Source organism: Dermacentor silvarum, chromosome 4, assembly GCF_013339745.2.
Source record: "Dermacentor silvarum isolate Dsil-2018 chromosome 4, BIME_Dsil_1.4, whole genome shotgun sequence".
Taxonomy (NCBI): Eukaryota; Metazoa; Arthropoda; class Arachnida; order Ixodida; family Ixodidae; genus Dermacentor; species Dermacentor silvarum.
In genome coordinates this window covers 138387849-138414895 of record NC_051157.2, presented here as the reverse complement: position 1 = coordinate 138414895, position 27047 = coordinate 138387849, and the positions used below count along the sequence as shown (strand labels likewise).

The following is a 27047-nucleotide window of genomic DNA, read 5'->3' as shown; positions in this document are numbered from 1 at the left end:
GTGACGTTGCGCAAATTTTTCAGCGCCTGCCACAGTTCTAAAATTCGTCGAAGAGATAGCACCATGTGCTGCAGTAATTTACGCGTTGGTTACGGCTGGCGCTTTTAGACACCTAGTTGGAGTCACGGTGCACCGGTGGTCGGAGCTTCTTGAAGCAAAAGTCCGTAGGGTCCTTTGGGATGTTGATGAGTTGTCCATGCCACTCGAGGTTCTCTCTCGAGTACTCAATGCTGTACCTGATCAAAATCTGTGCAACAGAGAAAAAGCGGAAATGCACTGTTACGTTCCGAAACGTTTGCAGCGCTCAAGACAAAGACATTGAACACGTGTGTGTGTGTGCGGCATCTATATGTTTTCGTGTTGGAAGCGACGCTGAAATATTGAAATACACAAAGTCAGTTAGCACAAAGCCGTACGTTGGTTGACTGTTATAAAAGCAGGTGAAAGGCCATCTTAAAGTTACATGACATGAGCAGTGCAGTCTCCTTGGACGCAGGAAAGTGTCTTGGACGCAGGAAAGAAATGGTGACTACAAAGGTGGCTGCGAGTTCGTGGTGGCCGTCCTTTTATTGTGATCGTGCACTTATTCTGGTCGTATATCGGCTCAAAAACCCACGAGTTTATATAAATATCGTAATAATTTTTTGAACTTTATTTTACTCAGTGCTGAATGCTTCAAACAACGATCTGTGTTCCCTGCTAGTCTAAATTACCACGAGTACACTGTATCAAATACGTCTGAGGAATACTCGCGTACATATTTGCTTTGGTTGGCATCTACCTTTATTTATGACGTGTCCTTGAGGTCACCCTGCATGGGATCTCATGTGTTACCTTACACCAAACCTCAATGAACAGAATCGAAAAGACTGAAACATTAAAATTGAACTACGTTAGCGCAGTCTGAACTCTGTAAATCTTGGTTGGAAACCTTCTCTGCCCTTGTTTTTGGCTCGAAAAGGAGCTGAGTAAAAGGAACGTGTTTTCAGTTCGCTTGCAGTGGTAGTGTACCAGCGCATGAGTCCCAGCCGTTTCGGAGTAAATGGATAACATCGGAGGATTAAACGTCGTCGATTCCAGCTCAAATGTGAGAACGGTATTTGTGTTCAAGATTTCTAAATTTACCACCGCACACAAGGAAACACTAGAAAACTTGGGGAAAATTAGACAACCGTGCAGCTTTGCTAACCCCATGTTCTCAGACATTATTGTGAAGCATCCTGCTAAACAGTGCGCAGAAACGGCAGGCATCAATACCACACCTTGGCCATGAGCGTGCAGATTTGTAGTTCCGCTATTCTCCTTCCAAGGCACATTCGTGGACCAAAGCTGAAGGGCAGAGAAGCATATCCGTCGTGGGGCAGAATTTCTTGGTCTGCTCTTCAGCCAGCGCTCTGGAAGGTACAGCTGCGGACATGAGAAGTTTTCTTCGGCGCGGCCCGCAACAAATCCGTCCACGAATATCGGCACCTAACGATAGTAAAATCAAACAAACTGTGGGGTTTCATGTCCTCAAGCAACAAAGACGATGTGAGAAAAAGAGACACAGCGGGGATGCACGTGAATTTTGACCAGCTAAGGTTCTTTAACGTGAACCCAGAGCAGATTACACGAGAGCCTTCAAATTATGTCCTGTGTAAAAAGGAGCAAGTGTAGTGCTTATTTGAAACAATAATGTCTACATACTTTCAATTGCAGCTTGTTCAGGTTTACGCACTCATGAAGCCGTCATTAACTCTAGTGCACATTTGCGCCGCTTACTTGCTAACATTTGCTATTCGTTCTGCTGACGTTTTCTTGGTAACTTTAGATATTGAGCCCCCAAACGTTATTTTATAGTGAAACTAACCCCGGCGGGAACAACGTAGCCTGACATGACGACGTCGTGGTCCAGTTTTCTGTAGATTCCCGGCAGGCTTGGGGCCAACCTAGAAATAACGACCGTACAGACACGTTACAATATAGTATGAAAACATGGACACAAATGATGGCACACGCGTAAGCTTTACTTTGAGTTTCTGCGTCAGAGCTAGGCTGTAATTTTTATTCTTTCCTTCACGTCGTCTTCCAAATCTAGGCTAGGCGATGCCTGTGCATTTTGCAAAACTAACTCAACTTTCATGACAACGGGTTTATCTGTTTTAATATATTTGTGTGCTATTGGCGGTGCGCATCTGCATATATTTATTTAAATTGCTGTAGCTTATATTCTGCCTCTGAATTGTCAGCTATGCGCGAACATTCCTGTTATTGCACTAAGGTCATGAATTATTTGGCACGTATAATCTACATTTCGGCCTTTTTTTAACCTTTTATTTACGCAGAATGTCTGATTTACTTTTTTTGTACAACAATCCGCCCGAACTAAACATACGTGGTAATTTCCCCGCTATTGTATTACCCTTCCATTGCTACAGGATCCGTGGCTACTTCAACAGCAAGATTGGTGTATTTTGACTCGCCCACTAAGGCAGAGATATATGTCCGTACTTGTACATGAGAGAGAGAGATAGCAAGTAGAGGAAAGGCAGGGAGGTCAACGAGACGAGCACCCGGTTCGCTACCCCACACTGGGGGTAAGGGAAAGGGGGAAAGGAAGGAGGAAAAGAGAGGAGAGAGTGAGTACTGAGTGCAGGTGGGATGATGCACAGAGGACGCTATAAGCGGTCTCTTAAACCGGTGCACTTCAAGTAGTGCACGAGACGCTTTTTGTGCCAGTGACGGGTGTAGCCACGGTCCGAGTGTCTTTGACTCATAGAATAGTATCGAGTCAAGTTGGTTTAAAGTTGTCCGGAGATGGAGGCGTTGTACGTCTTAGCGAGGACAGGTACACAGTAGGTGCTCGATGATTTCCTCGCCCCTACAGGAGTCGCACATAGGGCTCTCGGTGATTCCCATACTATAGTAGTCAGTGATCGTGAACGCCACTCCCAGCCACAAGCGGCACAGCGAGGTTATTTCGCCACGGGAAAGGCTAGATGGTGGTTGTAGCCTTAGCAAGCGGTCCAACTTATACAATCGGCAATTGAAGGCACTTGAACTCCACGAGCTCATATATAATACTTGTGTAGATGTGTGTGTGTGCGCATGCACTAAACAAAAAACGCTATTTTGATACATTTTTTATTTCCGGCTATGATGTACCTGTGCATTTTGGGACATAAATAATGCTTTCTTTACACACGTATCCGAACTTCAGCACTCACCGCATGCTTTCTTTCAGGCAGGCCTTTATAAACGGCATCTTCTCCAGCTGATGTGGTTCAACAGAGTTCGACTTGTCCCCGAGCACAGCTAGCGCTTCTTCGCGTGCTTTCGACTGAACCCGTGCATTCTTCGCGAGGTGAAACAGAAGGAATGTCACTGCCGTTGCCGTCTGCAAAGTTAATGCACACGAGAGGGTATTTACGACGTGGTTTTGAGCAGTGGGTTGAGAGCAGCGTTTTCCTTGACAAGCTTCACGAATTTGGCCAAATGGTTCCCTCAGCATGTCGCAGATTTACACGTCTCTCTTTCGTCACGTACATTTTAAAAGAATGCAGTGCGCTCGAAGTAGGCGACCGTGGACAGCTGCAGTGCGTTACACAGCTAGCACAGCGCGCAACCGTTTAGATGAATTCGCAATTAAAAATGCGTACAGCCTTCATATACGAATGCATATGTCGAAAGAACGCACCCTTAGTTTGCTCTTCAATCATATTTCTTTGCATTTTTATGTAAGCATCGTCACCAAAAATGTCAAAAGTTCACTGATAAATGGTTACCTACGCATATCTTCAGCTATGTTAAGCGGGCTCAAACTGGAACACTATTCACAAGCTTCATTCACGCCGGTTTTGCAAATACCCACACAAACAACAAGTTTGGTATGAACTGTGTTAAATCTGGGTTCTTTGGCGAAACGAAATCACCGTTCAGGGAGACTTACAGCAGATTCACGGGACGAAAATGCGGGTTTCTCCGTAGTTGTCAATGTCCTCTTCAACAAGTCAGGGTATTCTTGCGATGAACATTATTCATTGGTTTCAACGTTGAATGAAGAAATGCTAATATCTTGAGGCGGAAAACCGTCAATGAAGTATTCCAGATCATAGGGAAGAATATTCAGTTGTAAATGCAGTTGTTAATGCAGGAAACTGGCTTAGTTGCAAACTTAGACATCCGGACCTTTGCAGCGCTAAGTGACGAAGTGACTAAGTGAGCTGCTTAGAAGAAAAGCAAATTATTTGTTTAAATGATGACTTTAGGCTTAGAAATCAGAAAGTACGGCGGAACTGGAAAGACGTTGGATCGATATGCTATCGATTTGTTTCCATGCAGATAGCTGCTGGTAGGTTTATTTCTTTAGGGCTAGGCACTTGCGTGACTTGGCACGTGCACCACATCGACAATAGATCATTCAACGTTCAAATGAGAAATCTCTATTAGACGCAGACACAGCATGAAGAAGCAGGAAAGAAAAAAAACGAGGGATCCGAGGTGATCGACACTCTTCTCCTGATACGATACTCCCGCCGATACTGCTCCCGCCTTTCACACCGTCTATCGGCAGTGCAAACAAAGCCTCGAGATTTGTCGCGCCCACTTATCGCTTCGGACTCGAGATTTGTCGGGCTCACTTATCGCTATCTCCCGTGGCCTTGCCACTTCAGTAGACACGCAATCTTGTCGAAAGGGTTTCTTGTGGGAATCAACGGGAAATATCTCGCCAATTAGCTTTTTGCAGGTGACATGGAGCTCCGCAGCTTCACTAGAATTGAATTACAATAAAATGCTGAAGATATTAGCTGGCAAGTGTGTGAGTAGGTCTCTGCATTAATTTGCGAAGACTAAGAAAATGTTGAATAGCGTGACAAGAGTGCAATAGTTTCTGATTAGAAGTCAGACGCTAGTACCTGTACAAAGATACATTTGCATAAGTGAAGCAATCACAGGAGAGGGCAAAAGATCATGACGAAAAAATCACCGATGAATAAAAATGGGTTCGTGCGCTTGGGAGTGTCCACGTTGCACTGGTGCTCCCAACTTAATCGGGACCGGCACATAGTCCTGCAACCCTACGCTAACCCGGATCAAAAATTGGCAGTTGGAATAGCCTTTTTTTTCTGTATATGGGCAAAAATTGCAAGCCTACAGAAATCGCAGGAAGTGCCCCTATTGAAGCACAGCTGTGAGTGAAAAAATGTGGTATTTGCACTAAATATGCAAATGAAGCGTGCATCTGAAGTTTTCTTCCGCAATTATGACACAGTAAAAATCGATACTGGCTATAAAACGGGTGCTGTATAAAATTATTACGTCATAATGTAGGACATTTAGATACATACATAGATACATACATACATACATACATACATACATACATACATACATACATACATACATACATACATACATACATACATACATACATACATACATACATACATGCATGCATACATATATACATACTATTTTGCCACAGTTGCTGGTGATAGTTCTTAACTATATTATATATTTGCATTATAAGTAGGAGAAACATTAGGATCACTGAAATACTGCTGCCGAGTACTACGGCATGGTGTGTAAATGAAAGATATTGGCGCCAACAAATATAACCACACGATATTTTAAGCACGAACTTCATCAACTATTGGGACTTGCAACAACGGAATAGCGGCAGCAAAGCATCTAAGGTGATAGTGCCGACCGGGTGGCTAAATGTTTCCAAGTACTCACCGTGTGCACTCCTGCGAGGTTGAAGTCACTGGTGAACGTTAAAATTTCACCAAATGTTAGCTTTTTCTCTCTAAGCATGTGTTCCAGAATAGTTGGCTCATGCTCGGGCTCTTCAGAAGTCATCCGCTGAGCTGCGGCCTCAATGTGCCGGAATATACGCCTAAAAATGAGCAGAGAAATAAACAGGCAGTTTGATATTTGTCTAATGTGCTGTCATATTGTCAAGACGTGATAGCTGCGATATTGGCGGTAACCATTCTATTATGTGCCATTTTCGCACCTGATGACACATTGAGCGCGGAAGAGTAAGACTTAACGCCTAAAGAAAATCAAGCGCTGCCTGTCATTGTTGGAAAAATCGATAACTGTTTACTGTACAATTGTGCTGTGAACAACTTTACAATACCGATTGCAATTTATTTCAGGTAATTTCGCCTTGTAAACTGATTTGACAGGCTGTTTCTCACTCCTCTTGGCTCATGTATTCTTTCAACGCCAAATAAGAGAAAAACAGAAGCTCCCTTACACCGTGAAGTCATCCATGGCTTTCTCGAAACGTCGCCAGGCCGGCGTGCGTACATAACGAAAATATGGAAACCGGTATCCGAACTTTTGCATACAAGCAAATGTTGTTGTCATGTCGTCCAATATGGCGGGGCCGTCAAGAGTCCGATCAAGCGGATACCGCAGAGAGCCAAGCCGAGCATCGACGGAGGCCAAAGCGACGCCTGCGTAGTAATAAAAGGTGCTCAAATTTAAAACCGCTGAATGGTTGATTTTTCAAATATTTTCTTCATGCCTATGTCATCCACTCACAATATGTTATTGTTATAAGGCATGCCAGGAAACTCATAGCCAGGCTGGCATAAATCTAATTCAAGCATGGATTTTGCGAGTGCAGCGTCAGCGTATTGAACTAGCTTCATTTACTTTACCCTGCACGTTCGAGTTCTGGCGAGAATGTCTTCAAGCAAGCTTACATACCAATGTTTTGCATTTCAAACGTTTGCTTGCGCATAGCATGGAAATTCCAAAACTATAGTAAGCAGTGGTGTCACTGAGTGGGCACTGCTGCTCCTCATGCATAAAATGGAAGCGCATATAGGTCGCTTTCAATTTTTCTTCAGCTTGCTTCCTGAAAAACTTCTATTCAGTGTGCCTTGTAGGATTGCGGTCCCGTCCACTGGCCATTACGGTGAATACTATAAGGCAACCCATACAGTGTGACTGCCGAAAAAACTAAGCGGCTCCTCAATGAATTTGAATGATGATCATACCTAAGAATATACTTGTCAGAAATATGAAAGGATCTGACCTTCCATGTGACAAGGCCCGTGTACAGCAACTTATTATACTCATAGATAGTAAATTTAGCGCGGGCGACTTTACTTTTACTACGTTTTACTTTACTGCCTGCCAGACGTATCTTTCATGCAGTTTGTGCCCGTTTGTCTGATACATAGGCATATTGCGTATTTGGTGAAGCTGACAAGCACAAAGTGCCTTGATACAGGATAGATAATTCAGGAAGCAAATGTATGTGTCCGGTCTGGGGAACAATGGGCACTTATATAGCTGATTGTCTTTTTGGTACATCCAGCACGAGAACCAGCTAAATTTCTGACTGAGACATTGGGAGAACGCCTTTGGTCATTCCTTTGCTTTTTCCTAGGACCATTATTGGGGTCTGTCCAAGCTGCAGTCTTTTAAGTGGTTTAAAGTAAAACACTTCCGTCCCAGTTTGGGGATACTTAACCTAGGCTAAGGTGGTCAACTCAACTTGTGCACATTGCTGCTCTTATTTCAGAACTTTTCCGCTGTTACATATCTGACTGATAATACACAACGCGAGAAGAAACACGGGGACGAATAGCAGACATGGACAAGCACTGACTTCCAACTGATTATTTTATTGACAGATGTCCAGGAACCGATACAAAGAAAAAGAAATATTTCCACTGACAAGGAAACAAAAAACAGAAACCGAACGAACGCCAAGAGGAAAAAAAAAACTAACAATCACGGTGGCCTGCTGCGCGTGCCCGCACATTCCAAGAATCTGAGCTCCCTGTCAAACAGGGTAACCGACCGTTTACTCACCCACCCGCTTCTTTCCCTCACCATCTGAGTGGCCTGGCTGATTAAACGTTCTTGCCTTGCTCATCCTCCTCTCACAGATAACTGTGGTGTGCTCGAACTGCGGGGTACACCCACACGTGCTAACATGTGCGGCCAGAAAACCTTCCTTTCCATTTCGGACATTATTGACATGTTGACGTAAGCGATCGTTGAGGCATCTGCCTGTCTTGACCACGTAGCACTCTCCGCATGACAGGGGAATCCTGTAAACGACGCATTGAACACAGTCTACGAGCTTTGGTTTTCTGTGTTTGACGTCACATTGCTTTCCGCGTGTCTTAACTGGACAGGTATTTCTTGCCAGCAGGGACAGCTTCTCTGTGAGACGAGGGATGAGCAAGAACGTTTAATAAGCGAGGCAGCTCAGATGGTCAGGGAAAGAAGTGGGTCTGTGGGTAAACCGTCGGCTATCCTATCTGACAGGGAACTCAGATTTTTGGAATGTGTGGGCATGCGCAGCAGACCACCGTGTTTGTTAATTTTTTCTTTTGGCGTTTTTTCGGTTTCTATTTTTTTTGTTTCTTCGTCAGTGGAAATATTCCTTTTTCTTTGTATCTGTTCCTGGACATGTATATATAAAGCATGTCTGTCAATAAAATAATCAGTTGGAAGTGAGCGCTTGTCCGTGTCTGCTATTTGTCCCTGTGTTTCTTCTCGCGCTATGTACTATGAGTATGAATAACCAACTAGACCTTAATAAGTTAAATATCACCGCCCGAACTCTCAGGAGTGAGGGGCGTACAGAATTGGTCAGTACCGGTGTAGTTCCAGCTGTATGTTCAGCCTAAACCTATAAAACATTTGCGATTGCATAAAATTCATAACCTGAACAGCGTTTATCTCCGTCAAAACATCTCCTCGCTTCGGAAGGACTTACTTTCAAGAGCCCACCTCTGCAGGAATGAGAAGCAGTCTTCCACTTTGCCGTTTTTATCCATGAGTTGGTCGAGCAGGTCCAAAGCCTCTTCCGCGATCTTGTTCATGCTCGGCAAGTAGGACATTGTTGTTCGGACACGCAGTGTGTGCTTTTGCGTGCTCATCCGAACTTTAAGCCAGTCTTTTCCCTGACTACACAAGGAATAAAAGAAAGTATAACCAGAGAGGTAACAAGACAAATGAATGGCATTGTAGTAGAATGTTATAGAAGGCTCGGTTTCAGGCGTAGGGTGTTGCTCTCTTGTCCCCAGACTTGGTCAACTTACGAAGCCACGAATTTGACGTCAGCTCTATCTCGAGTGTACGGAAGAATTGTTATTACGCTAGGCACTGTCATGTGAAAAGCAGGCGAGCTTAACCTTGTTGATATGAGGAGGTCTGGACAGCGTTCTTTGTTTTCCGCGCAAACCAACACAGCAAATATAGTGCCATACCTTTTCAAAGAAAGAGTTTACTTGATCATGTCGCTTACTGTTGCATTCTTGGAACTATCACTTACGGGTGCTGCTGAGCAATGAAATGGAGCACGAGAGGAAAGCATTCAGAAACCTGTACACAGGTAAAGCATGTACCGCCATCCACGTGTTTCTTTTTACAGCTGTGCATTCAATTGCAGCGTATGTTGGCAACTGCGTGCAAATATTACGTGCACGTTGGCACAGCCTGAAAAAAAAAAACCAGGTACTAGCAATTGCCTTGGGGGCAGGGCATACATAGAAAAAGACATTGCAGCCAGATTCATTCGTGTTTTCAGTATTTTGCTGCAGTTTGCACCGCTCTCATTTGACGTCTCCGTAGTCTAGAAACGTAGACGGGCCTCACGTTTCTGTTTGAATAATCTCTAGCACGCTGTGTGTAGTAGGGGACCGGAGACAGGCACTCCTGCGGCCAACTTCTCCGCTTTTCCTCTCACTCAACCTTCTGTCTCTGTCTCTCCGTCTCTGCGCGCGCGTGTGTGTGTGTGTGTGCGTGTGTGTGTGTGTGTGTGTGTGTGTGTGTGTGTGTGTGTGTGTGTGTGTGTGTGTGTGCGTGTGCGTGTGTGTGTGTGTGTGTGTGTGTGTGTGTGTGTGTGTGTGTGTGTGTGTGTGTGTGTGTGTGTGTGTGGCACTGAAACATCGGCCGGAATTGGACATCAACGATTTGCCCCTGCTGCAGTGCAATGTGCGCATTTGGCGGAGGGCGTTTTCCTTCAGTGCTGAACAGCCGAATTTAATAGAGTTTCCTGTCACGCGTTACTCTTACGGTCTTCCTACGCTTACCTTCAGCGTAGCGCAACGTTTGCATGGCGCCTCGACACGCCTGCACTTCCATTCGGCCTCCTACCTCAGACGACGCGCAGCGACATCTAAACGTGTAAGTAAGCTGATACGAATAAACAACTCAGACGAGTCATTGGGTTCATCCTTGAAACGGCACACCAGGATAAGCAAATCATGGGTCCGCCACGCGAGCCGTAGATCGTATCACAGAACCGGTAATTCAATTCAGTTCTTATTCATCATAATAAACTCCGAAGAAGATGATATACCGCAGTGGTCTGGAACTCCTGTTGTAATAATGTGAAGTATTCACTGAATTAAAAAAAAGCGTTGTTGCATTACGAACGATTACACGACGCAGGTGCATAAATAAAGCGGTAGTTGAAAACAGACCCTAATAACAAGTACGCTTCATAAAACAAGGGAATAAATAATGATAATGAAAGCTCTGCGCTAAGTTAGGAACAAGCAACAAAAAACAAACAGGAAGACGTCAGTCAGGTGTTGGATGTAAAGGAAATTGTACTAAAATCTGAAAGAATATTACTGAAGAATATTGTAGAATATTGAATATTACTGAAGAATATGTGTAGGGCCAACTCCATCGCAGATTCGCAATGCTTGAATTTTCATACCCCCCTCGGGACACTACAAGTAAGCCTCGAGAAATAGAGTGTATTTCTTCACAGGAAAAACAGTGCTTCCGAGCCGATCGCGTGCATACTGCGCACTGACTTTGATGTTCAAGAACCTCACTTGGGTTACCGATATACATATGATAGTTCCGCACATACTATCTCGGTCACCACGTTTCCTTGGGAGATAATTGCCCAGCATATTTCTATCATTCTGCGACCAATAGACGACACCTTCGGAAAGCCGTTACCGTATCGTTCCGTGCTATTGCAAACGGTAATTAAGGCTGTTTGACATGCTAATACTCATGATTATCTTCCATGAGTCGGGGGCAAAAGCCATTACTGTTTACCACTATTGGTCCGGTAAAGGAAACTTATTGCATACAGAGAAAATGATCGCTCTAGAAGAATGTTTGATTAACTTCACCCGCCTTGACTGAACAACTCTGGCACAGGCTCATGCCTCTTTTTATCTAGGTCTGAAATAATTAAAAAATATTCGCTTGTTTACTAACTTTCAAGGTTCGGGACAGGTTGGCTGCTTCAGAGACTGGTATAGTGAAACTGTAAACGGAGGCTACTCTGTCCCAAAAAGCATCCTCACACATACCAAATACGCATACAGATGTTAGGGCTCAGAAAAAACCCAGAGGAATAAAAATAAATAAATTCACTGGAGCGCATTGATGTGAATCATGCGAAAGTTCGGTTGGTGTTACTATGCGAGATCAAGCAATCAGGCGACATATTGTTCCATCCACTTTGTGTAACATTTTTCGTGGTTGCGGTGCGCTGCATCTCTATCGCACGTTACTGAGAAAAGCAAACTCGACAGTCATTACATATTGCTGAACACAGGATTTGACCTCCTCCTACTGAAAGACGACAGTTACAGCCCTGGTAACGCTTTCATTCACACTGATAAAAAATATGGCTTGAAAAGCCACGTCACATATCTTGCCTAGCCTATAAATGGAAGTCTGAGTCGGCACGCAGAACAGAATTCGCCGTTGTCTTAACCGGTGCCAAAGTGAACATGACCCGTGGGCTTCCCAATTCAGTGCAGCGTTTTTGAGTATATAGCTGCTTTGCGCTTGTGTTTCTTGGTCTCTTTGCAAGGACGCACCATTCTAGTCTTTCCACCTGATTTTCACGGTGGTGGCACAAAAGCGCACTTACGTGCTTGCACCATTGTATTTTAAAGACGATAGTCTTTCGTAGGCTACCTGATTGCGAAAAACATTGTCTCTGTCTGTCACTCGATTCAACCGCCCGGCCAAAACCAACCAAGCTACTAGCACTGGTTGCACGGGGTCATACACGTCAATATTATACAGCACAAAGGAAACATCAGGCCTTTTTGAGGCAAAACATATGTACATAACCGCGATCTGCAGCGTTCATTTAATTAAGAATACACATTGGACTGGTTTTTACGTCAGTAAATAAAAAATCAACGCGTTATAAGTGGTGTCGAAGAGACACTACGGAGTAAAAACAAGCTTACTGAAGCCGCGGCTGTGTAGCCGGCTTTAAGCCAACAGTAATAAAAGGTCCCAACAGATGGCGTGAGAGCAGGGCGAACGCGTGGAGTTTGAATTGAATTCAGCAAAACCTCTATTGCATCCACTGTGTAAGACCATATAGGTATTGACACTGAGCGCGCGAGAGCGTCCAGAATATGTTCGGCAGCACGCGGGCACACCGAGAAGCGCTGCTGCGAGCCGATAGATGGCGCCGCGGTCAGCGGTCCCAGCTTAGCGGCGCCGGCGGCTTGACATTGCTCAGCCTCCCCTAAATTTTCGTTCATAGTGGAGTGAGTAAAACTCAAAGCGCGAATGAAATTCGTTATTTGAGATTGAAGGATTAGTATACCAGGCTTAATGCTTCGCAAACGTGAAGGTTCCTTGTGCAGGGCGTGAAAGACGTGAACACGGATCGATCGGACAGCACTCAAAGCCCACTCAAGTTACGCTCGCGCGCACAATTTGTTTCGTCCGGTCTAGCCGTTCATCCAAGCATAAAAAATTAAAGCGTTTGCCCACGCGCTACCCCCTCGATCAGAAGAAAATAGTTACTGCACCGGAAAATGTTGCATTTCATGCTTATCGCTGCTTCCATTCACACTCAGAAAACCGTTCAACCATCGTTGCAGGAAAGATATAAGTTAAGAAATGAAACGGCGCAAGCTTGCGATATGCAACGCACTGGAGCAAAATGGCTGTTGATGGATAGAACTTCAGATGAGAATGCACATAAGCTATGTAAAAACTCTTTCAAATGGGAATTTATTAGGCGGGACGAAGGCAGGCGTCTTATCTTGGATTACAGCTGCATCACTAATACAGTTTACTGATGAAAAGCTGAGCAAACGCCTTTTTTATCCCATTCCACTTAACATAGACCGTGTATATTATTCATTTGGCTTTTGTCTATTGAGGACTGAGTGGCTCTTGCAAGAGAGGTGACTTTCTTTTTTCTTAAGTTGCACATGAGAATGTGCCAATGTAAGCGTTTTTGAAAATGCATGTTATGACAATGCCTGTGAAGAAATACACTTACACCCACCACACAATAATCCCATAGGCCTTTTTTTTTTGCAAAGACACAATACGAAAAAAATTTTCTATGAAGCAGCTCAATAATTTTAATTTCGGATAACCATCCCAGAAGCTTACGCTCTCATACACTCCCACAGTGGATAAATGTTGAATAAAAACATGCAAGCGTGTAATATACACCGTAGGTGCATTGTAAAGGAAAAATCAGTAGCCAGGATGGAACAAATTTGAAAATCAGGCACACATCTGCACAAAAAACAGCAGTTTTATACAGTTTGCACAAATATTTAAAAATATGCAAGTGTGACGTAGCTGGACAGAACCATAGTAATGTTGTTGCCGTCCCTTGGAGATACGCAGATTATTTTTTACATTCCGCCTAATTACACAATTAGTCTTAATTAATTATTCAACTTCTCAAATACTATAACTAGATTAAAAGTGTCAATGAGAAAATTGTAGAGCAACATGAAAGACTCCCGATACAGCTATCTATTGTTCAATACGCGCTACGTAGAAGTGTTTTTCCGAGTGTGAAAGAAGCCCACGAATACACGCAAAATGCCTCGAGCAGCCAGTCGCGCGGCAATTTTGCGTGTATTCGCGCAGAATTTCACGTTTGGAAAACACTTACTGTATCATCGTATTGAGCAACAGAAAGCTGTATCGGGAGTTTTCCATGTGTCTGTACAATTCTCTCGTTCACACTTTTTATCTAATTATAGCATTATAAAAGTTTATTAATCAATTATGAAAATAATTATGTAATTAGGCGGAATGCGAAAAATAATATTAGTATCTACAAGCGACGGCAGACAACATTACCTTGGTTCTGTCCAGCTACGTGACATTTCCATATTTTTAAATCTTGGTGCATGATACCCAGTATATATCTTGTACATGCAGCAAAATATGCACAACCTGCTGTGGCACATAGGAGGTTCTCTCTTCCGCAGCGGATTTCACGGTTTATTTGACCGTGTGAGGTTCTTTGGATAGTTCGGAATTAAGGTGGGAAACCTTTTTTGAGCTACGCCTAATATGCCGTCGATATCGTATGCTCTGAAAAATGGTTGGCGCAGACATGGTCGGTAGGCATTAGAGTTCGGTCTGCCCTCAGTTATACACGGCGCCACTGCTCTAGACGACCGCTGTCGGACGGCGCTTTCAATAAAGGTACGCGCTCCGCACAAGTCCGGTATCCAGAACTGCAGTTCGGAACGAAGCACTTTCTAGCCATTTCAAACGCCCCTCAGAAGGCCGCTGCCACCTTTGTCAAGGGCTGCTCTCCAGATGTCCGCAGATGTCGACAGCGTCGACACAAGATAAACACAAGGAAAACACAAAGGAAGCAGCGGCGAATCACTGCTCCGCACTTCCCCAGCTTTCACGCTGAGTGGAACTGCATCACTGCCGAGTTTACCATTGCGTTTGTGCAAACGGAAACTGGCTTGTCTGTACCGTACTATTTTTAATAAATATTTAAATATGTTTTTAAATGCGAAGCATTTCTTGCCGGCGGCTCTGTCTGTTGTCCCGCGTCCCACACCCCCACAGTGCATGCGCGTCCCCTCCCCCTCTCTCCTCTCCTACGCTCCCCCTTCTCTCCTCTAGGAATACTCTACGGAGCGGCGCCCGCGTGCCACACACCCACAGCGCATGCGGGTCCCCTCCCCTCTCTCTCCTCTCCTTACGCTCCCGCCCTTTCTCTCCTCTAGGAATCCGGAGCGGCGCGCACGACAGGTGGTGCGACAGCTGCACACTCCGCTGGGGGCGTCACGGTAGTTCCGCGGTATGAAAGTGACGGAGCGCGCGCGCCTCATTCTCTCTCCTGTGCAGCGCCGCGCTGAGCGCTCGGGCCGCTGCCGCGAAACCATCTCCCGCTCAAGCTAACCACCTCCCCGCTGCTTCACATCTATACATGGTTCCCTTTAGCGGGAGATGGAGTAATTTTTTGTTTTCGCGCTAGTAATGTCCGCTTCTTCAAATAGTCCAGCTCAATGACAAAAATTAAGCTATGTGTCACAGACGATCTTAGAATTACGTACACCTTAAATGATCACCCCGTATATGGACTAGTCTCTGAGGTGCAAAAAAAAAGACACACATTATTTCTGTGTTCCTTGGAAAAGCTTTCTTTAACGCCCTTTCGGAGTACAGTGCGAATCACTGAAGTCTGTAGTGGCCATCTGTGGACTGCACGAGTATCCGTAGCTGATGCCTAGCGGTAGCTGCTGGATTCCAGATCTGTTTTTTCCTACCGTGTGTCCCATCTAACGTCATCCAAGCCGTTCAACAACAACAACAAACAATTATAAAAACACGGTGCCAGATTAAATCATACAACATACGGTGTTAGGTGGTTTGCGTTCTGACAACCGAACACCGTAGGTTTTAAAGTCGTATCATGCACTACAGTTTTTTTACAATTTGTTTCCTTGAACAGCTTGGCTAACTTAAGCTGGGACACTATATATAGCGCATGGACTGAGCATGCGGCATAACGCGTAACCATGCTGGGCCTTCTTGCGGAGTTGGCCTGTGCTTTTCTTATTTTCTTTTTGGCTATAGATGATGGAGACCAAATCAGCCGATCGACCACTCGAGACAATTGTTATTCGCGCTGCATGGATTGAGCAATTAAAGCAACAAAGAAGGTTATGCGCTACAATGACCTTGTTGGAAACAGAAGAATGTTATCTACCACCAAACTGGCGGTACAGTGCCTGAAGCTTACAGGTTCACTGAAGCTTACAGGTTCAGTATGCCCACGTCAGCGTAGTACTCCGGCCTGCTCGCTCGGTAATCCTTGAAGGCCGTTGCACCCATCCTGAACGGCTCCTTGCCTTCCTCCTGGTATAGCTTTCGAATATCGGCGCCTGTAAACAGGTGCACTAAAGAGTAGCGGCCCGGCAGCTTCTCAACAACGATAGGCCCATACTTCTTGTACATTTCCATGGATGCCTTGTGCCTCTGGTCGGGGTGGTGCTTACCTATAAAAAATGCGATTTCTGTTGAAATCATTCGACACTAGATTTAAGAAATGTAGCATCGAACAGATGAGCAGTAGTAACGACCAGTGCACGTTTGTATTACGATGCCTCTACCCTTTACGTTGCTTGTGTCATACCTCTTGATTCGCATACTCCACAGGCTTTGCTCTAAGGAACACAGTGTGCAAGAACTATGAAATGAGCTGTGTCTATAGCCACTAAGGAACTAGGATTGAACATGGCACTTGGCTGAAATTTATGTCGCAACCACTGTCAGCCGCTGTGATATGACGACCTAACTACGTCTACGGGGCTCACTGCACAAAACGAATGCATGGCATGTTCTCAGAAGGAAGCTTGCACAGAGATATAACTGTTATTTTCGCAGCTCTCCTGACCATTTTTCGGCCGAACATCTATACACAGCAAAAGCTTTTTTTTTTTTATTGTGTGCGTTGTTCGTGGTAAGTCAACATTCAGAGTGTTATCTGTAACCGCAAATGATGTTACCGGAGGACCGGCTACAAGAGGATCATTCCTCAATCACAGGATATGGCGCGACGCCTGCATGGAGCATGTCTGAACCGCGATAAAATATGCGACAAAAAGCCATATAATTCACATGATGCCAGATAAGGCGCATGTCCGCAATGCATCTTTTGTAATAAAATTGTTTGAATACATGAATTGCAGACCAATGTGTTCGCTAATTATCCCTTGAATATGCCACTCACATGGACAAAGTGCCTTCCATCGAATTTCCAGGAGTAATTAGGTAGCTAAATGGCCCTCAGTGTCATTTACCTCCCTAAATTTACCTACCGAGCAAATATGCCTACCTGAACAAAATTTGTCATAGATCACGCAGGCGGTAATTGCAGTTCTGAAACCACCGGTCCCTCGGAGACCTTACTGTAGAAACACAGATACTGTGAGAGGAATAATAGGATATTAGTTAAACAGTGCCGTTTGGTCTTAAAGAAGCCATGTGAATTAATGCGTAATCTGTTGAATATTGATCTCGGCGTACTGGAAAATCACCTTGATAGAATTTCCAATGCCTTACTTGCGTGGAGGGACGGACGGGGTTACTGAACTTTCGTATATCCGGCCATAGAAGGCTTTATCAGGCTCCGGATGCAGTCCTCGACAATGGCCGTAATTCAAAGTTCGGGTAACTATGGAGCAGCTGGTGAGTGTACTATCATTTACTGCCCTTGAGCATTGCCTGTATTTTAATCACCAGTGTCTCATTTGTAAGCGGGCTCGAAACAAGGTCACGGCGCTTATATATTGAATCAATAGTTTTTCTATCAACGACGGGCGTCTGTTGTCTCAAGGGATTGCTTTTCCCCACATTTTTACAGTGTGGCATTGCAAATCATAACATATGGATTGCGATATTCACACCACTGAGCCGGCAAGGTCAACAATGAAAGGAATATATCACACGTTATGTTCCAAATTACCTATTGGCTTTACTAGATGAAATTCGTCGTACCCTCTCATGATCGAGCAGAAGTTCAAGCCACGTGAACGGAAGCCGATTTCTGGTTCAGACAAAACTGTGCTCGCGGTGTTTTGTCTATCTTCCCATCTTCGCGGAGGGAAGCACTAACCTCACGTGGTAAATGACAGTGAATACCTAACGAAGGCAGCATGAAGTAACCTATATATTAAATTTTCTTACGGGAATTATTGCTAGATGCCCTGCCTGGTTATCCATGGCTTCTATGTCAATTTGAATATAATCGATAAAATACATACCTACATGCCTATATACATACTTATATATTTTATTTCAATAAAACCAAATGTTTTGGGGCACACCATTGGCTAACAGCTGATGCAAGCAGCTTGACTAGGTCGTGGGATCATTTGAAGGCATGCTGATTTAACAAGAACGTAGCACTGTTACGGAGCCTCCTGTAAAAAATATTAAATGACAATATTTTCAAGTACAAAGAGGCCATAGTAATAATAAACACTCAAGAACACATAGGAAGCCTAAGTGCGTAAATAGAAGACATAGAAAAACGCAACTCTCGGACAATCATAAGTTTGACGCTGTCCAACACACAAAATACTTCCAGAAAATTGAAAGCGCTAAAAAGAACTTAAGAACTAAACAAACTCAATGGTGATCACATGTTTATAAAATACATGCGAAGCACCTTTAACGAAGTCTGTAAACATTGATGCTGATAAATATATACGGCCAATTACGTTGCCAAGACTGTAATATGCAACATTACGGAACTTGTAGACGTAACAAGCAGCCCTATCTCACGTACTAACAGCACTGAATTTGAGTGTCAAGCACATCGTAGCTACAGCGGAATTCTGGAAGGCAGCCTATTGAAAAGTGAGATAAACTCATAATGCGCTCGGTATGCAGTGTTGTTCTTTTTTTTCTTTTTTTTTCCTTCGAATACTTTTTTAGAAAAAAAAAACCCCAAGAGTTACTCGAATTACGACACTACAGAATGATTATCTTCCCAGGCGGGCATCATTTGCAAGAAGAACCGAAGAAATCAGTTAACTTATTGAACTACTTAAGTAAATATATTTTATGTCTTTTATATACGAAGTTTACGGCACGTTTAGATTGTAAGTTCAAGGGGATTGCGTAAAAGTGTAGTTCCATGTTTCTTTGTTTCAAAGCAACCATGTAAGCCACAATAACTGCCGTCAAATTATTCGTTAAATTTGCCTGATTACGCACGCAGAACCGCGCAGTGTGGCTTGCACTGCAACACCCCTGTGACGTTGTAGAATGGCGTAAAACGATGCTTGATGGCACGGCACGATAAAGCGGTTCGTCTCGACCGTGCTGGTGAAGTGAGTATGCGGCCAATCAGCAGTTGCGCAGAGCGCGAATCAGAATAAGAACGCGAGAAGAAGGAAGTGTGACCGCAACTCCATTTTACGCCACGTTTTTATGTACCAGAGGAGCTGGACAAAGACCTGCGTTTCGAGGTGCCGCGTGCGCAATCAGGAAAGTTTAACGAATAACTTGACGCCCGATTTTTCAGTTTTACTTGCCATTTTAGAATCTACAAATACGGCAAGACGACGATTGCTTTCAACTTACAACTACAATATTTCTATGTGAAGCAAGGAAGGCTTCATGTATGCTAAATTTCGCTTCCGTTTAATCAGTGCATAGACATTGCCACAACACTGTAGTGACGGCACACAGTTTTTTATTGATATTACTGATGCTTTTATCCCAAAGAAGGTCCAAATAAAGACGACTGCTTGCAACGTTCATTTTAGCCACAATTTCAAGTTCTTGAATGGGATACACTAAAACATGATACGATTTAGGTTAAAGTACAGCTTAGCTCTAGGAAACTGTTTCGTAATATATCGTTCAATTTCTAGACCTTACGTCAATAGATTTATTGGGTGGCTGATTGAATGTAAATGTGATTTAACGCAACGCTGATGTAATACGGAGTAATGATGTAATGGTGAAAAAAAATTTTTTTTGTAGCGGTAAACTGCAAGTAGTTTATTCTTTCACTTTAGTTTCATTTTCCTTCATGAAAATGTGAACCTTAAGCAAATGCAAATTATTGTTACTATATTATCAAACAAGTCAATTAAAACAGTTAATTCCTCTTCCTTTTCTTGAATTTCTTGCTTCTGTCATCGCATAGTTGTCACTCACAATCACCTCTGCTACTCCGATTATTCTCGCTCCTGGCGGAGACTGAGCACTGACAACAAATTTTTGGGTCGCCATTAATGCAGCAGTATTGCCTATGCGCTAGCTGTAGCTGTAGTGACAGTAAATACAAAGTGCACGCGCTCGAAGCGAGTGCCCTAAGGTTGCCCGCCTGACTTGGGTATAATAACATGATGCCGAAAGCTTAGTCCATTCGGCACTCGACGGGACAAGATGGGAGCGCGGTTTCCCCTGCTTTCCGCGAAACGGTCATCGTATGGCCTTCAACCACCGCGCCGAGCCCACTGGTGTGCTCTTCCAAGTTAACATTCCGATTTAACGGTCCGTTTAAGACGTACCCATAACGTCGGTGGCACCAGGCAGGTAGAGTTAAGCGCTCACACAACATCTCCATTCATTTTCATCTTCACGGAGCACTCCTTCTTGGCGTTCAAGAGAGCTTGGTGCCGGCTAGTTGGCCCACGGTGATTTCGAAGGAAACAGTGCAAGTTGGCGCTGTTCCCGACTTAAAGCAAAGCTTTTTTTGCCTCTTCCTTCTACTTTTACTCTGCTGATACAGCTGCTGTCTTGCACGCCGCGTCGGGTGGTGGTTGAGAACGTGCGTAATGTGCATAGCAGGAGCGAGGGAGACCTTTCCAACGAACTTCGGGGGCGTCGCAACATTGCCCTTTGGATCTTACTGGCCGTTGCCACAACGCCCTCTGGAGTTCCCTGGCCGTCGACACAATGCCCTCTGGAAGGCTGTAACAGCGCGTGAGCTCCCCGCAAAAGCATTGTATAAGCTGCACCACTTACCTTTGCATTCACGCGCAACAGCCCAGGGGGGAGATAGGATGGCGGACAGAGTAAACGGAGAATGCGTAAAGCCAATGCCCTAACGAAACGGATGAACAACGATCTTTCGCTCGTGGCAGCTTGCATACATTAAATGATCGCGGGAGAAGGGAAAGGCGCCGTTAGAAAGCATGCTAGACTTGGTGACAGTTGCGGACAAACTGAAAAAAAGAATCACAGTAATAATAACAATAATAATAATAATAATAAGTAAAGGGGTGGTAAGCGCGTTTCGGCTATTTCTGAAAAATAAACGCCGTGCAAGTTTGTCCATGCCGCCAACTGACGGAGGGCGCGCAGACGCAAAGCCGCAATAAAGCACCGCAGCGTCAAAACGACAATACGGAGCTGGTGGTACAGCATCATCAACATTTCAGCCACGATGCCCCTACCCTGCGACACTAGGAGGCCATGCTGATAGCGGGCGCCCGGGTGGCCGGCGGGCACTGGTCCGTCGGGCACGGGGCGTGGGGAGCGCCTATTTCTCTATTTCTCATAAGGCTTCAATAAAAGGATTTCTCTATCTCACCCAGCATGTGATGCGCCGTGGGTGGCAATGGCAGTGCTAACGTTCTCGCAGGCCACGTACAATGGAGCGCAACAATGCCTCGAACAAACACGTCTGGCTGTGCGCTTTGGGTACTAAGACAAACGCAATTGGTGCACGTGAGGTACCATTTAACACCACATCATCACTGTCGTATGCCGCCGAAATCACCGTCAAAGCTGTCAATGAGCACAAACAGAACATCTGCAGGGCGTTTGATATTCAGATCCCACGCACTGTGTGAATCGATGTAAGCGAAGCTTTCGGTGCTTTTTACGTTCATTGACGGTATTTGGCGGGCATAGTCGATGGCATATATGACAGTCGTGATGTGATCCTAAATGTTACCTTGCCTGCACCGCTTTTGTTTGTCCACGAAGTAGACAAAACACAGAGAGATGTGTCATTCATTCACTCATTCCTTTAAAGAAGAGAGCGCAAAAGAACAGCGCTTTCCGGCGGCGCATTTTCTTTTTCCCGTGTCATGTTAGGGGAACTGCCACGAGCGCAGAGCTGTAAAGTTAATCACCCGTTTCCTGGCTGCGTCGGTAAGAGATCCGGTTGTGGCCATTCCTTGCCTCCTGTCTCTCTACTATCTCTCTAAAATGCTCCCTACCTCCTGCCTGGACTGTCGTTGGTGTTGTGCGTGAGCACGGAGGCCAGCGCGGCATCTCCTGCAATGTTTTTGCGGAGGGTGACGCCTATTTCCGGCGTCCAGAGCGCATTGTTGCGTCCCCCAGGGCGCGTCAGAGGGCATTGTAGCCCCGTTCTACCGAAACGTCGTTGACGTCCCCGATTTCGTCCCCCGCAGACTTGCCGTGAGCCCTTAATTACTCCCGACGCATCGTGCAAAGCAGCAGCAGCAGTGGAAAAGTCGAAGGAATAAACAAAGAATGCTTCGCTTTATTGTCTACATCATTGTCGCGGAGTTACCGCTCCGGAATCGGAATGGCTCCAGAACCGTTCCACATTTTCGCGACTCCGAAATGGAATGTGAATGGAATTAAGTGCCTTTTGCCCGCAATGGAATGAAAATAGAATTACGTCTTTTTCGGAAAATGGCGCGTTTTTTCGTCTACGCGCTGTTTTTTGTCAAAATACGCCGAAGAACCAACTAGCCCACGTTCAAACATTAGTAAGTCAGAGCCTCAAATTTAACAATAAAGCAGTATATTTAAAATGGCTTGACTGATTACAAGCACGGCACATGTAAAGCAACGCGCCTACTACAATTCTTTCCTGATAGACTGAGTAGCTTCGAAGTTAGTCATGCCGTTGGTGTCCGTCGCGCGGAACTACAGCAACGGCATACCCCCCCCCCCCTTGTGATTGTTTTTTTTTTTACCTCGGCGGCGCCTTCGCCCCGGCCGCCTGCTGTCACCCCACCATTCACTTCTTTGTTTTATTGCCATAGCAATTATATGGACACTCCAAGCGCATTTCTGCCGTCACCGTCGTCGTCGCCGCGTAAAGTCCAACGGCGATAAAATCGTCGCCGCGCGCCATACGCTGTGTGTGCGAGTGAAAGCATACGAGGGTGAGCCGGCAATCGCGGCTCAATGTAGCGCACGCGAGGGAGGAAGGCAGGCACGTGACGTTCAAAATGTCGCGTGTGTTGTTTTGCGGCTTTAAGCCGATAAGCTGTATTGAAAATTACTTTCGTGCGCCTATACTCGACAAAGGAGACAAGCTGTATGTCGCGGGCCACGTTTACGACGTGAAGGAGACCGACGGCGCCGACTTGAGGGCGCCGTCGGTCCCTCTGAGCAAGGGAAACAAGTGTATACGACGTTTCCTTGCAGGTAGGGAGAACATGCATGCATTTTTATATCAGCAAGTGGTTTTGACGCATAAGCGGAAGCGCACACGCTACCACGACTTATTGGAGGAAAATCTGCGGTGCAAGTTAAACGAAGACGAAGAAAACACAAACAGGACGGGAGCTTACGGCGCATTGCAACTAGCTCAAACCAAGATTATGCTACCGCGACGTTTTCAGAATGAGAACAATCCCAAATCGACGTTCGGTGATTACACGTCGTTTTTGCTACGTTGCCAGGTATTCCGGTTCGTGGTCACAGAAATGTCCAACTGCAGCTCTGCTATTTACAGTATTTCGTTCATTTCGTGGCCGACGTGCGCAGAAACGCATTTTTGCAAATCTATAAATGAAGCGTTTCTAGATGATTTTTCCTTTATTGGCTACTCCGCCGTTCACGAAGTGGTTGGAGCAGATCCTGCTCGTCTGCTTCGGCATCCACGGCGAGCCGTCATTCTCGCCGAAGAAAAGAAGAGGAGCATGATTGCGAATACTACGCAGTTCATACTGACGACATAGTGCCCTATGCATGCGGCCGCAAGCAAGAGCGCACATGCAGTAACCGAATGACTTCTTCACGAGACGGTAAACGAGGCAAACACGCCACAATGCGCTGACGAGAGAGAGCAGTCTCACAGCGGGCGCCACTTGGTGAAGGCATTTGAAGTTTAGATGTTACACGCACCATCACTACCCCCAAAATGAACGCAAACCGAGTTTATTTACTTCGCTGAAAGTATCACAGAAAAACGCAATTTAACAGTTAATTACCGGACTGCAAGCAATCAACAAAGATTCGCATGCAGCCTACAAGAGCATTTGAGGCGCAAATTCGCGCGTAAAATTTCGCGCTACGCAAGCTTGCTGTGCAAAACGTGCTCCATACACTTCCAACCGCGCTAAGCACACAAATACAGTTGCAGAACCTCAAGCAGCTAGACCTGGCTAGACCTTAAAGCATTTAGTTACATTGACACTAGGAAAACGCTGTTTTCACGATTACTTAACTCTTCGAACAGCAACAATCCATCTTTTTCGTCGTTCTTGCTCCCACGGGCGGCGAGGAAATCGGTATAGAATTTCACGCCAGGCTGGCCTTCGTGGCTGTGGCAGTTTTTTACGCGCTGCTGCTCACAGCGCGGCCGTGCGGGCGCCGTGTCTTGAAAGCGATCTGTGATGTGGGCGAACTGCGCGCCCGCGCGGGCCTCATCTTCAAAGTGATCTGCGATGGGGACAAAGTGCATGCGCTGTGCTTTCGACGTTTACTTCGCGTTGAAGCGAGGTCAATTTCCCCGCTGTTGCTGGCGCTCTTTCTCCCTCCGGCGTTTTCCCAGCGAGTTTCCTCGGTCTTCGAGCGAGGTGTGTTCATGTTTACCCGTGCGCGCGTGACACCGTGCTTGTCTATTTAATTAGTAATCGAATGTTTACAACTTTATACGACCCATTAAACTACTATCCTTGCTTCTTATAGCTCTCCACTAATTTGCTATCGCAATCGATGCTTCGCCTTTCGGGCGAAACTGCGACATTTTTTTTTTTTTTTTGCTCCTGTGGCCGTCGGCGACTCGGACGCATATTCGAAAAAGCGCTTCTCTAAGTTGTGAAGCGTATTGACGCTGGCGCGATGCTTGGGTTCACTGCAAACTTTCGCATACAAGCTTACGCGCCGTTTTACTTCGTACTCCTCCCCCCCCCCTCAACCCTTCTGCAATACTGTCCCCCCCCTCTCTAGACAACGGACGCCTTTGCCCGAAACTATGTCGACAAAGGTCTGCATGTCAGCGCAGCACACAGTCGTACACAATGAACTGTGCGCCCTCTCCCTCCATACAGAGAGAGAGAGGGAGAATAAACTTTTGAAAGCATTGGTTCGGAAAGCCAACCGAAGAAGGAGACACAAAGTAACTGCGACCACGGCGGCACCTCCTCGAGCCCCGTACCCCCGTACGTCCTCCTTTCCAGGCTTCTATTGCAAATAAAAACGCTTCCATAACGCACTGCCACGCTGGTTCCTGCGCTCACGCACGCAGTAAGTCCGCCAACATGGCACATTGGAGTCATTTTTTTTAATTACCCGTGAAGAAAGCAAACAAGCTGCACGCTGCACGCTTTTTGCTCCGAAACTATACATGCTGTAGTCGGAGTTTCATCTAATTTGATACGGAACCTAAAAAGAAAGCACGAACGTGAGTACACGCAACCGAGAAAAGGCTGGCAAGCCAGCCGAAGATCACGTCGGCCTTCATTGCTGGAGGGCGCTCTGTGGCTGGTAATTGAAAGGCTGCTCTTGACGACGCCATTATATAAGGTCTTCTTGAACGCTACTTTTGTCAGCATAAAAATACGCTACGTCGTCATTTTAGCATTATCACATTTAAGCTGAAGTATTATTAAAACATCAATAGTCGTTAAAACATCCTGACCATGCAAATACTATAGGTAGCGGGAGAACTGCCCCTATGGTAATTTGTAGGGTGGTTGTATACTGTACGATATGTCACCAAGCTACTTTCCCTCGGCCTTGATAACGTGTTTTGCGTATTTTTGCAGTTCTCAATGCGTCTGATGACATCAGTTATATGGTGCGTTCATCGTTAACTCGATGGAACTATCAAGATGCCTTTTCTACGTTGAAGAATTACAGGAATGGAATTGAACTGCCTGGCCATTCCCGGAGTGGGAATGGCCAGGCAGTTTCGTTTTTGTTATTCTGGACTGCTCTTGTCGGAATTGGCCGCGCAGCCGCATAGAGCGCTTGTGGAGTTCGCTGTTAAAAAAGTCACAGGCCTGCGCGGCACACGCAGCACAGTCACAGCGTAAGCTGGTTGAGCGGCGCAAGAGTAGCTCCAATTTCGGCACCACACGCGACAAGGTCTTCGCGGCAAAGTGTCTTCGCCTCGATTTTGACGACAACGATTTAAACTGTCCGGCCGGCGTCGACGGCGAGCTGCGGCTTGTAATGCTTTCTGCACAGCAGTCTGCTGAGCCCCATGATGCCTGGTTGTAGCCGCGCACGTAGCTCTACGATTCGCTTCTTCAGCAGCGGTTCGTACCTTGCGAGGAGACGGCATAACGTGTACCGAAGAGGTACCCAGAATGCGTGGAGCACATCTAACATCGGGATAGCGTTGATTGCGCGCCTTATCTGAATCGCATCTCGCCGCACGCGGCGGTTGCTGGCACGTTAACTAGATGGCGCCACCATACTGGCGGAGACCTGGGTCGTCTACGCCTGCGCGCCTGCCTAGGGCGCGTTTATAGGGCCTTTTTCTGGCGCTGATAGCAAGCGCTTGCATGGTTCAGTGGTAAAGCATCCGACTCCCACGCAGCGGGCCTGGGCTCGATCCCGGCGGAGAGCGGGTACTTTTTTTCGCATTTCCGACGATAGCGGTTACGGGGCGGCGGCGGCATCACCGCGACCAGAAACGGCTATTGGAATGAGCCCATAAGAGCTTACGCTGTAAAATACTCGCTGTACAACATATCATGCTGCAAGAACCGTGCAGGACGCATGAAAACTTACCGAGTAGGCGAAAGTACATCCAGGAGCTGCCTACCAGAGGGAGAGATGGTACCCTCGGTATCGCCTCAAAGGGCTTCGCTTGAAAAGCATGGTTTGCGTTCGAAAGGCCGGCGACTGCGTTGCTGCAGGCTCGCCGGTTGTTCGCTGCTGCAAAAGCTCTGACGGGGAAAATTTGCGCTTGCATTCTCGATAGTGGGTCTCCAACCACTGAAGCGGAGGGTGTGAAGTCCTTTCAACGTTTACTCTGAAATATGCATAGAAACACTATAGCAACATTAGAATCGGGTACGCCATCCGCTTCCATTTGACGGGATACCTGCGTTGCCGCGCGGCCGGCCTAAACGAGGCAGTTGTGCTGATAATCGGGCAGGCTTTCACGATCTACT

The 27047-nt window shown here is 45.8% G+C and overlaps 1 protein-coding gene across 1 annotated transcript; it reads right to left on the bottom strand.

Annotated features, from left to right (window-relative positions):
* Positions 1-27047, bottom strand: LOC119450660 (probable cytochrome P450 49a1). The gene is given in 11 exon segments (XM_049666123.1): positions 1-247; positions 1263-1380; positions 1382-1470; positions 1850-1928; positions 3207-3376; positions 5719-5878; positions 6245-6446; positions 8735-8925; positions 16007-16244; positions 26662-26905; positions 26978-27047. Coding segments are annotated over 10 exon segments (1566 nt in total). The 5' UTR covers positions 26846-26905; positions 26978-27047; the 3' UTR covers positions 1-112.